Source organism: Amblyomma mixtum, chromosome 5, assembly GCF_055824585.1.
Source record: "Amblyomma mixtum isolate Tamu chromosome 5, ASM5582458v1, whole genome shotgun sequence".
Taxonomy (NCBI): domain Eukaryota; kingdom Metazoa; phylum Arthropoda; class Arachnida; order Ixodida; family Ixodidae; genus Amblyomma; species Amblyomma mixtum.
Window position 1 is genome coordinate 37,475,099 of NC_143016.1, and position 12,446 is coordinate 37,487,544.

At 47.2% G+C, this 12,446-nt stretch overlaps 1 protein-coding gene across 1 annotated transcript; it reads right to left on the reverse strand.

Moving 5' to 3' along the window:
- Positions 1 to 3,957: 3,957 nt before the first annotated feature.
- MESR6 (misexpression suppressor of ras 6) lies at positions 3,958 to 9,017 on the reverse strand. Its single transcript, XM_089544015.1, has 3 exons — positions 8,475 to 9,017; positions 7,073 to 7,384; positions 3,958 to 4,481 (listed from the first exon to the last, which is right to left on the reverse strand). The coding sequence occupies exons 1-3, from the start codon at positions 8,793 to 8,795 to the stop codon at positions 3,990 to 3,992; spliced, it is 1,125 nt and encodes a 374-aa protein (XP_089400141.1). The 5' UTR covers positions 8,796 to 9,017; the 3' UTR covers positions 3,958 to 3,989.
- Positions 9,018 to 12,446: the final 3,429 nt, after the last annotated feature.

The window sequence follows — 12,446 nt, forward strand, 5'->3', positions numbered from 1 at the left end:
GGCAGCTTCATTTTCTTTTCGCAACCCTTTAAGGATCCCCAGGTGGTCGAAATTATTCGGAGCCCTCCACTACGGCACCTTTTTCTCTCCCACTCCTCCCTTCACTTATGGCGCAGCTCAGCTCGGATGGCTACCGAGATGAGAGAGAATTACTGCGCCATTTCCTTTCCTAAAAAAAAAGTTTTAAAAAATGATGTTATAGAGGCAAACTAGATGGCACTGCTTGTCTAGGAGCGCCGGCTTGAATTTTTGGCTGCAGGTTCAAAACGTTCAAGGATAATATGACCAATGGTGTTCTGGGTGGAGTGGGCTGACAAAGTCGTCGAGGGCTATGTACTCTCGACCACTTAACACGACCTCTTACCAAGCTCTTTCCGGCGAATAAAATGTTTCACAATCAATCAATAGCCTATGGCACAGTAAGGAAAAAGTTAAAGCGCAGTTTGGTTGGTGAACTTTGTTAATTTTTCAACATTAGACTGAACATTCTCAGCCTAACATCAAAAAGTGGATTTCGGAGCTTGCCTAGTCAGCTTTAGAAGATGAAAGAAATTCATTATTTGCGCAAAAAATTGATGGCCGATTTGCATAGTGAAACCAAATGCGAATTAGGTGCGCTAGACTTTGGTTTTCACTTTGCTTCCGGTGTTTCGAATTCATTGTTCATGAATAGAAGTTGTTCGAATAGCGGTAATGGGTTAATGCCCATACATGCAGAGTTTGTAATTCTCTACTTTACATTTATAGATCCCTGGGAGTGCAGTGGTGCAGCAGTTCCTGTCCTGCGATGGCAGGTGCTGCCATCGCTGGGGTTTGTGAAACCCAGGTTGCTCACACGAAGGAGTCTCTAGCAGCCAATCATTATTTGAGCTGCCACGCTGCGCACTTTCCTCGTAAAAGTAAAGGCGCCAAAAAACCACACACACACAAGACAAGAGAACGGGACAGAGCGCCTCGGACAGACAGGGCGCTGCGTGAATGAGCGAATCAGGGAACATGAACGAAACGTTGAACAAAATAAAGAGGGCCCAAATTTGCCGAAGCATATAAGTTTCACGCTCTTGTGAGCCATGCTTTTCATCCGTGCGGATTCTTGCCAGAAGCAGCAACATTAAAGCCCGAGTACTGATTGAAGCGTTTTAAAAAAGGCAGTGCGTGTGTGAGCGAAACTTCCATATCTCTCTATCAGGCGGAAAGAAAGTGTTTTGAGCAGTCGTTATCGCATTGATGCGTAATTTTGTTCTTTGCGCAGGCGTTGGCGTTGTGTATATATGTATCTGTGGTGTGAAAAATAAACTAGTTGTGAGTTGGCGCTCTGTCCCGTTCTCTTGTCTTGTGTGTGTGTGTGGTTTTTTGGTGCCTTTACTTTTACAATGAATTACCAACTAGCCCAGCAAGAAGTTCTCTTAAGCACTTTCCTCACAATACAGTGGGCAACCTGCCCGAATGTGTGTGTGCATGCATGCATGTACACACACAACTCCAATGGTGGGGCTGGTAAAACCCAGGTTGCTCATCCCTAGGCAGCCTCTCGTGACCAATCATTACCTGAGCTGCCACAGTGCGCACTTTGCTCACAGTCTGGTGGGCAACCTGCCCATGCGTGTGTGTGTAAATATTGACCACAACCAGATGGGCAGCCTGCCACAAAGCAGGTTTCTGACAATCTGACAGACGAACACAGAATGGCTAAATGCGGGGAATGCCCATTACAAGTGCTTACACACCACAAGCGATTCACTTGCATTTCATGAATGAACACAATACTTGCTGCTAGCTTGTAACTTGACTGACAGGAGAGAGGATTACTGATAATTAAAAATGCTTGAGCATGAAGAATGTACTTAGTTTTGATGCAAAGGTATGAAACGAAGCCCCGTTGCAAGCTTATGATAGTGTTTTGATGAAAATCTGCCGAGTGGCAGCTACAAAACAGTTACAACCTTCCCGTGAAACAGAGTGAATTGAAGTGGTGCCTTACAAATTTAGTGCGAGCCGATGGATTCTCCATGTAGGAAAATTGTCTTATCAGCAAGTACCACAAGCAAGGTTCAGTCAGGCTGGAATGAAATGCGAATAGCACTTTGGAACAAAACCAAATATTCAACCTGCGTACTTTCAGCTGCAGTATAAAACTAGGCCGATTCATGTTTCTCAGCAAAGATTTTACCGAAGCACATATTCGTAGACCGGTTGTAAAGAAATATTCCGCTCCAAAATCGAAAAGTATGCAATATGCGTGTGCAATATGCATGTTTGCATTTCATTTCGGTCTCGCTATACGAGTTGTTGCCAAGGCCCAGACCCATTGATGATTATTTGAGTTGCTACAGAGCACTATTTCTGCCAGTGTAAGGAAACCACAGAGATGCATCTGTGGTGGATCCCCGCAGGAGGCATCTTCAGCGCACATGCTTGGCGTATTGCAGAACTTCGTCTCCATATCTCTCCCCTTCCCTCAACACTGCAGCTGTGTCCAGTGTTTGCTAAAACAGTTAAGTGCAAGCAGATTTTCACTTTCGCTAGAACCACACACAGATGAATAGCTAAGAAGCACTGGACTCTAAAAACGTCATTTTTTCTGCTTTTCAATGTTGTTGTGCAGCATATAGCACCACAAAATGAACAGGACAAGCAATAACCGCATGGGTGGAAATAATATCACTGGGTTAGGCTAAATAGCCCCAGTCTGTGGCAGAGTTTCACCTTTTTACCATGTTTGCATATTGATGCCTGGCCACACCTGGTTGCAGTTTAAAAGAGTTCTATGGATACCTAATTTCAGTGGCATGTTTTCTTCTTTGCAGTGATGCATAAGATATTACTATACATGGATCACCACGTGGTATTTGCCTATGATCGTTTAATAATGTAGAATTAAATTTTCTCTCGTGCTGTTTCGGTTTCAGTTGCAGCAGCTCTGTGATGAGCTGCAAAGCATGATCAGGGAGTTAGGCAGAGCAGATTGGTAGGTCTTAAAAACCAAAATAATGTTCAACAGTCCCGCAAGGGAGTAGCAGTTCACATTTGGTAGCGAGATGCTGAAAGTGGTAAGGGAATACATCTACTTAGGGCAGGCAGTGGCCGCTGATCCGGATCATGAGAAGAAAATAACTAGAACGCGGGTTAATGACATCCTAGCCGAAATCAAGAGGAATAAATGGACTTGGGCAGGGCATGTAATGCGAAGGCAAGATAACCGCTGGTCCTTAAGGGTGACTGAGCGGATTCCTAGAGAAGGCAAGCATAGCAGCGGGAGGCAGAATGTTTGGTGGGCGGATGAGATTAAGAAGTTCGCGGGGATACGACGGCCACAGCTGGTAAAGCACAGGGTTAATTGGAAAGACATGGGAGAGACCTTTGCCCTGCAGTGGGTGCAGTCAGGCTGATGGTGGGAAGCATGCAAAAACTGCAATATAATTGCTGCTTCTTCATTCGTTGTCATTCCAGCTATTAAGACAGGTAGGCTTTAGCGTTGCAGTAAATTAAGACGGCAAAGTAGCAATTATATCGTGGTTGTTTCATGCCTCGCGTGGTCCATATGCAACAGTCACATCACAGCCACTGTCCGGGTCCTAAACTGCAACTGAAAAAGCTCGAGAGAAAAATTCGATTATAATTTATTTAGCAGTCACAGGCGAACACAACATCGTAATTCATATATACTAATGCCTTATGCATCATTACAATAAAGAAAACACACATCCAAAAATTAGGTGTCCACACTGCCACAATGCAAGCATGACAAAAAGTAAAACCTTCACATGTAATTTCTGCATTTTCCAAAAAACAAGGGCACATTATGGCAGCATTTCCATCACTAAAGTCTCTTAACATTGAGATTACCTTTAACATGGCCTCCATGTATATTTTAGCACACTACTAAAGACAAGTTTGGTGCTGCTGCTTGTAAGACATATAGAGAATTGCCCACAAAAATAGCATGGACAGTATAGGTAGTTTAGTGACTCCCAACTAATTTGTTTTTATTATAAAGTGGCCTCTCTTGTGTCACCAGTAGTGTCATAATCTAACTGAATATCCAAATCACCATACACATTCTTCAGCATGTCAATCACCGAGTCTTGGATAAAGTCCACTTGTTCAGGCGGGCAGTAGGCATCAATGCTGGAGCGGGCTATTGTTATCACTGCTGGCACCACGCACAAGCTCTGAAGAAACCTAGCGGTGCTGGCAATGAGGTCCAAGACTTCCTGCTTTGAGCTCCGATGATGAGGCAGGGTAGAATCCAAATCACATGTGCAGCCTGCATCGTGAATCAGATCGGCATGCAGGGTCTCTCCAACTGGAGGCCGTTCTTTCAGATCGCTGCACAGGGCTATCAACTCGTCTGGGCACAAAGGCACTTCACGGCTGTCTCCACGCGCAGGTTGCTCCAGCAAACTGCTGCTGTCGTGCAGCTGCTGTTCAAGGCAGGCCCTCAGGAACTTAAGCTGCTTGGCACGACCCTCTTGAGCTTCCTGCAGTCAAAGAAAGTAGCATTCCTCATCTTGTCAGTCACATTAAGCTCTGAAGCAGATTATTCAGCCCCTTAAGGCACTTTCTACACAACTATGTGCACTGAAAACTCTCTGCTTTTTCTCAGTCTTGTCAACCTAGCAGTTGATTGACTGACTGATTGATTGATTCACTCGCTTACTCATTACAAAGTCCTGCAGAGCCCGAAGGGATTATTGCAGGTGAGGAAATGACATTTGCTGGCAATGCCAAAGGAAGGACAATAAGAAATACCATGACACAAGATATATAGGAAAACATGCACTAAAAGAGGTCAACTGTGCATGAAGTCACATATCTCAGAAAAATGCACAGAAACGATCTTCCGTGCAGGACTCAGCAATGCCTGATCGTCAGTACAAAGAATGAGTTTTTAAATATATCTGTCAGACATTTTATCTCGTGAATCTTACACAGATGATCAAGTCTAGATAAAAAGTAAGGTGCAAATAGGTACCAGCCTTTGTTGATGGTCAGCTTTCCAAGATAGATAAGATACATGATCTGCGACCTGTACTTTTTAAGATCCCCAGCCGAGTTGGTCTTTAAGAGACATGACATTAGTTGAGAAAGTTACGTTTTATGAAATTAAGCACTCTGCAGGCTTTCGATGTAATATAGTAAACTTGCCTCGTCTACGTAAGACAAGGTGTGAAATAAACGCCGAGACATCTATAGTATTCCGATACTTTTCGCCGGAGAACGTTATTTATTGAGTAGCAAGTAGGATTTGGGGAACACTTTTGACTGAATGAGACAAATTAGCATTTTTGCAGTGTTTGAAGACATTCCACAGATAGAACACGATCCCTGAACAGAAGTCAGGTCTCGCTGAAGGTTTAACGCATCAGGACTTTCGACAATGTGGTATATGATGCAGTTGTTAGCGTAAAGCCGAACTTTGAAGGTAAGATCATCTAAAACAAGTGCTTATCCTGCATTGTTCTTTTGTTGTGTTTGTCTTTGTAGGCGGTATTGTTCCCTGTCCTATGCACCTATGTCCTATGCATCATCTAGCCCAAATTGATGTTCTTCTAAATCTAAAACAATTGTTTCAGGCAAATTTAGCATTCTTGATATAGCAAACAGGATGCTTCTTTGTGCCTACTAGCTATTTCCAGCTATTTTGACCATTTGTGAAAAATTTTGTATGTGCATGTGAAAATTTAACCATTGCTATGTTCCATGGAAAAACTAATGAATTGGCTTCCTTGAGGCCTAGATATAATTATTTGGATCGACGAAAAAGTTAAAATGCATTAAACCTGGAAAAACTAAATAACCTGAGGCTACCTACTTTGGCCTGCAACAGAGTTGCACACAATGGTCTTATGTCATGCCAACACCTTCTTAAAAAGTCAAGAACACAATATATCTGCATAGTCTGCAACTGGACAAGTGCTGCTCATAAACGATGCTTAGTGCTGCCCCAATAAAATCCCTTATTAAAACACTTATATGTGATGCTTATGACAACCTGGACACTGCTTACCATGCAACGCTTCCAACTCAGCATAATACCTGCTGGTTAAACGAACAGGCTCAACTATATGGCACATTGCTGATGTTTCAAATGAACATTTAATTTTACATACAATTGCCTCACAGAACTTTTTCACTGTTTGCAGAACTTAGCTATATGCACTTCACGTCAGATAAATGTTGCTTACGTCGCATGCAAAGTCTTGTGCTACACACGTTACATTTGACGCCCGAAATAATATGGCGGCAGAAGACTTACGAGCGTTTTCCCTTAGTGGAAACTGCTCTACCCACGTTTTCATGAATGCGCAATACAGAGGTCAGCGCTTGAAATGAAACCATTACTTCTATGTGCAGACCATGTACTACCTGTGCTTTGGACTTAAGTTTAATGCATTTTCATCCCTCTTCTTGCCTAAGCATTCTTTTCATGCAGCTTTCAGTGACTGATCTCTACACATAACTATTCTGACATTTAGGGCCCCGCCGTGGTGGCTCAGTGGTTATGGCGCTCAGCTGCTGGCCCGAAAGATGCGGGTTCGATCCTGACCGCGGCGACCAAATTTCGATGGAGGCGAAATTCTAGAGGCCCGCGTACTGTGCAATGTCAGTGCACGTTAAAGAACCCCAGGTGGTCGAAATTTCCCGAGCCCTTCACTACATTGTCCCTCATAGCCCGAGTCACTTTGGTATGTTAAACCCCAATAAACCTAACTATTCTGACATTTACATGCAGTCCAATGCATTCAGTGTTCACAGCCTCGAATCAGGACTTCACGTCTTGTACCAAACAATCAGCCTCACACTGATGGAACAATGCATTCTTGTTGTGGAGTTACAGTAGGCACACGTTTCCCATCCAAGCATCAAGCCTAGTATTTAAGTGGCTTCCCAGAGTCCTTTACGTGCCATCAGTTGAGTAGCTGTGCACTCTCGCACAAATCTATATAAGCTAGTTTGTGTAGGCAACTCAAAAAATCATGCACTCAAAGGGTTCCTTGAGTTCCATGTCTTGCTGTGAACTCCTCTGAATTTCTTTCCAGTGGTGCTACCTAGATAGGGAAGCACCAACCTTGATCGTCTGCGTGTCCCGCACGTCTCTAGGCCAGTCCCAGTGGTACAGTTTACGCAGCCGGGCCATCTGGTTTGCAGTTAGCATGAGTGAGAAAGGGTCCTGTGTGCTGTAGAAGTCAAGGTCAATGTCGAGCACAACCTGCCGCGAACTAGGCTGCCAGGCCTTGTCTGTGGTCCGGTGCGCGAGCAGCCAGTCAAGCGGCTGCACTCTTAGGGTCACTTCACGTGCACCAGCTAGCTCTTCACTTGGAGCCCAAGCACATTCACTAAGAAAGTATGGTAGAGGACTGGAGACTTTGGCACGGCTGTCCTGCAAAACACATTGCACATACACTGCTACAAGACAGAACAGTCAGCATCTTCTGGTCACTAGCTCAACGTGCAACTGACTGGCCCAGTTCATATTCATTAGAAGAATCGATTGGTGGGCGAGTTGGTACATGACTAGATGATACAAAGCGCAAAAGGGACAGGACGAACGAAGAAACAACACGGACAAGGCGCTTACCGCTACAGCTGCTGCCATCGCAAGAGAGGCAATGTTTGCAGAACACACATTACGCATTACACATTCATTCACACACACACACATTACACATTACACATTCTGAACTTCACTACGAGAACTTCGGGCCCTTTTGTGTGTTCTTCTGCAACTTCTGAACTTCATTACGAGAACTTCGGGCCCTTTTGTGTGTTCTTCTGCGAACATTGCCTCTCTTGTGACGGCAGCAGCTGTAGCGGTAAGCGCCTTGTCCGTGTTGTTTCTTCGTTCGTACTGTCCCTTTTGCGATTTGTATCATCTAGTCATATTCATTACTGGTTTCTGAGAGATGTGTCAGCTTGCACCACAAGAATCGCGTAGCCAAAAAGCTACACAGCAGCACCAGTGTCTTCAAAAAGAGACATTTACTACTGGGAACACTTATAATTTGTCAGGCTGATTTTTTTACAGAGGAAATATGCAACCAATGCTAAGCTACTTGCGTGTAGCTTCTAACGGTTCTATTACCAGGTTTGCAAAGATGCCAGCAGAACATACCAAAAGCACATTTCTCCGAGTCATTTGGCATGCGTACGCAATGCTCTAAAAAAATAATAAAGACTGCAAGCTGCAGGAGTCAGCCCGACTATATGCAATTGCTTACGACGTAAAGAGACTCAGAAAGCGAGTGCCCTAGGTTTTTCAACGACAACATGAACGAACATGAAGGTTAGTTCCCTGCTGGCGTATTCAACGTACTACGAGAAATTTGATGATGGAAAACATCTTTTTGTATTTCAAGAAATGCTTCGGCGCGGCAGGCAAGCACAAAACGTAGAATAACACCACAGAGCGCCAACTAACAACTGATCTTTTTGTACGTCTTTTTTTGTTTGATCGCATGAGGTGAGCTCACCTTTTCGCCTATGAGAAAACAGTGGTCTCCGTCAGGCAATTGGTCTGACCAGGGCGAGCGTACCCACAACAAGCGATCGAAGTGACCCGCCAGAGCAGCAGGCATAATCCAACTTTCGATGTCAATAGACGACATGACGTGCTCACGATCCCGTACATTCTGCGGCTCAAGCTGGGGAGGAATCACGAGGTCCGGATGGGCATCCAAGTGAATCATTAGCAGACCATCGAAATTAAGTTTCTTCGACCCAATGGCACGATATATGTGACTCAACGCGTGAAAATGCGGCTCTACCACACGAACTGGAACGGGATGGCCCATGATTATCTAATTCAATTAAATCATAACGCTGGCGCGATACAGCATTCATTACAAACAATGCAAGCACAATACACGGCTACGCCCCCATCGCTTTCGAGCGTCCTTTACGTAAAGAGCTCCTAATTTCGATGGTCTGCTACTTTCAACCGCGGTGTTCTCATGCGCGCACTGTATTCACGAGAGCAGCCAAAAAAAAAACAAAAAAAAAAAAAACTCGGGAGCGAGCGCGACGCCAAGCGGCATGGAGGAAGGAAAGAACTAGGAGAGGCCCTGACGTCCATGGAGGTAAAAAAAACTAGGAGAGAGTGCGCTCAGCCTCTGCAAGCCATCCTCCTCTGACGCCGCTGCCGAGGGCCCTATTTCGCACTGACTCTTGGGAAATAGGCCCTCCTCCACAGTTACCAGACTGCCAACCAGCGGTGCTTTTTAGCGAACGTCCGTGCTCCGATGTAGCGCAGAAGCGCAGCGCCTGTGTTGCAGCTTTGGCGGAATGCGTACCGAGCTCGAGGTTGTCTGAAGGCTCCGCGTCTCAACACTTCTGTTGATTACACTCTTGAGCTTTTGGGTGCACTGTAGAAAACTGCAGGTAAACTTTGCATCAAAGGGTGCGGCCGCGACCTCGTCACTGTTCAACTGTGGTTCATAAAGAGAATGGAGAGGAATTCCTTTCGTCGTTATACACACATACGGAGCGTTTATTTCAGCGCATGCTATAAGCGGAGAACTCGAGAGTAGGCGAAGAAACGAGCCTCTAAAAAAGGGCGCAGCGGCTTCCAGAGCGCTCACGTACGGCGGACGGACGTGTTGAACGAGCGCTCCGGCGCGCTGCGCAAGATTCTATTTCTCGGGCAGGCGGACTTCGGCCCGCCCATGGACCCGCCCTTCTCCGCTATTCTCAAGGCACAAGTCGCGCCGAAAACGCTAGCGCACATACGCGGTTCCGACGTGAAATGCAGCAGTGAAGTATTTCTCTCTCTCGCTGTCGAGAGAGAGTGCCGGCGGCTTTACGTCTGCCCCTGCGCGGGGTCTCCCGGCCACTGCGCACAATCACTTACAAAAAGCAAACTGTATGTACATAGCCGCGCGCACGTAGCGTCCTGTCTCGGACTAATCGCGCGCGCGGCACACTGCACTAGCGGCCGGAGTGGGGCGCCCGGCCGCGTATACCGTCCGAGGTAGCACCCACGGAGCGTTCGTGTCACGCGTGCACTACCTGGCGAAGAGCGAGCGGGAAGTCAAGCCCGCCTGCTCGATGAACGCACAGAGGCTCACCATTATTCTGTCACGGGTGCGCGCACTGCCGCACGGCCACAGGAGCGCTTCGAGACTGTCCGGGATGATTCCCAGCGCCCTGCAGGCCGCGAGAATCTCGCGACGCGGCACTGCAGAAGCGGCACAGCGAAGGAGCATGTGCTCCAATATCTCCACTGCGCCGCAGTCAGCGCACGCGTCGCTCGGGGACGGTGGCCGCTGCGGCGAGCGAGCAGTTTGCGCCCACCACGGAGCCGTGAGTGAACACAAGCAGATGGTCGCGCAGTTGCTCGTACAGCGAGAGAGCGAAACCGAAACCGAAATCCGGCTAAGAGCTACCACTGCCTTGTCACGTGAGGGCCTATTTCCCATGATTCTTTCCATTATATTTTTTATGACTAGGCTTCAAGATTGTGACGTCATGCTCCCTCCTAGTTTTTCTTCCTCCATGCTGACGTCACTTTTTGTGAAGCCGCCCTGCAACCGGAAGTTGGCTCGGCTCTCCTCACTATCTTCTTTCTCCACCGAGCTACGGGGCGGATATCGCGCGCGGCTCACAAGCGCTTCGTAAAAGAAAGATATAAAAAAAACCGCGCCGCTCGCCGCTACACTCCTACACCTCCCCCCCCGCAAACACGCACCTAGACACAGACCGGCGCACATGTGCGGTGAACCTTTTCAGACGCCAGGCGAAGAAAGACGACATTGCGCGGCGCGTATATAGCTCAGCTCACCATCCTCCTCGGGCTACCGTACCCGCCGTGTGGCCTTCGAAACGCAGCTCAGCATCGCCGAGAGCGGCTTCATGTTTCTGTGCTGTTTGGTGAGGTGCGAAAGTTCGCTGATCAAAACAATCAACGCTTCTTCGCGTGTCGAAGCGCGGTTCCGGAGTGCCACCTTTTCGCGAGATTCATTTCAATGCATCGATCGCTCCGCGTAACGACACCAAGTTTGACGAACAAAATATCAAATGAGTGGTTATTTGCTGCATTTAAAAGCAATCTTAGAAGCGTGCGTAACGTCACGACACCAGGCATGTAGACTTTAACACGCAAGGCCGAACACACCGTGCCGAAAGCCCGTCCACCGCCACCGAGAAACACTCGGGCCCCTAGCAACAACGACGCTAACGACGCTGTACGCCGTTGTTGTTGTTGTTGTTGTGACTGAGAGAAGGATGAAAAGGAAATTGCACGGCATGCACGGGCCTGCTACTGGCTCGAGCCAAGCCACCACCGCTGCCACGTGCAGATAGAGGAGAGCTAAAAGATCAGAGGAAAGAGAAAAAGGAAAGAAAAGACGCGCGTCGCAGCAACAACTGCGTCCGCCGGAGCGGACGCTGCTCAAAAGGAAGCGGCCGAAGCCGCGCTCGCCGAAGCGAGAACGCCGTTGCTAGTGGCCCGACTTTTTAAGCCTAAATTTTGACGTCACTTCCGCCACATTCTCGTCAATGCATTGGGAATACGAAGGGCCTCTCCTTAGTTTTCCTTCCTCCATGCCAAGCGGCCAGCCTTCGCAAACTCAATGCTCGTGAACTTGCTCGTGAAGCCGCTCCCTCCCCCGTTTTTTGCCCTCCGAGTCAGTCTTTAATGAGTATATTAACCATGAAGGAAAAAAACTTTTCCTCCTCCATGATATTAACTCTATGCCCTAATGTTTTGGTGTTGGTATGTTTTAGTCGCGGCCCATGGCAGGGGCGTCTACAGCATGGAGGAAAAAAAACTTTTTTCCTCCATGGTCTACAGCTTGACTAGTTTACCGCGCTGGTCTGCGCGTGCGCGCACCGCACGTTATGTAGTTGTCGGACCGGCTCTCTTATTTTTACTTTTTATGACTATAGGCTTCAAGGCATAGAGTTAAGGCCGCGCCTGGTGACATAACATAACCAACTCAAGGCTTCAAGGCTATCGCCGGAACAGCGCCTCTTGTAATTTAAAAAATAGAATAGGCGCTGGCCGGAATTGCTCCCTTAGCTCCCTCCCGAGTTTTTTCTCCTCCATGTCTTAGGCGCAGTAACTTGCATGGAGGAAGGAAAGAACTGAGGAGAGAAGCATGGAGGAAAAAAAAAAAAAACAGACGTCCGGCGACAGCCTTGAAGCCTAGTCTTAACAAGTAAAAATGTAGTAAAAAAAAAAGATTGTTCCCCCCCGCCCCCTTACCCCAACCTTTGATCACGCCATGCGATAGCGTGCGGTAAAATCTAGCCCCGCTGCGCGCGCGCATGCGCGGATTAGAGCGGCAAACTAGAATCCTTGCTGTCTTGGAGGAAGGAAAATTTTTTTCCTTCATCCATGCTTGCTGTACACGCCAACGTTGGTGGTGCGGGCCTTCCGTCAAAACAAAAAACTCAGGGACAGCGGAGGAGGCGGCTATCGCCATGGCAATGGCCAGCACCAAAGC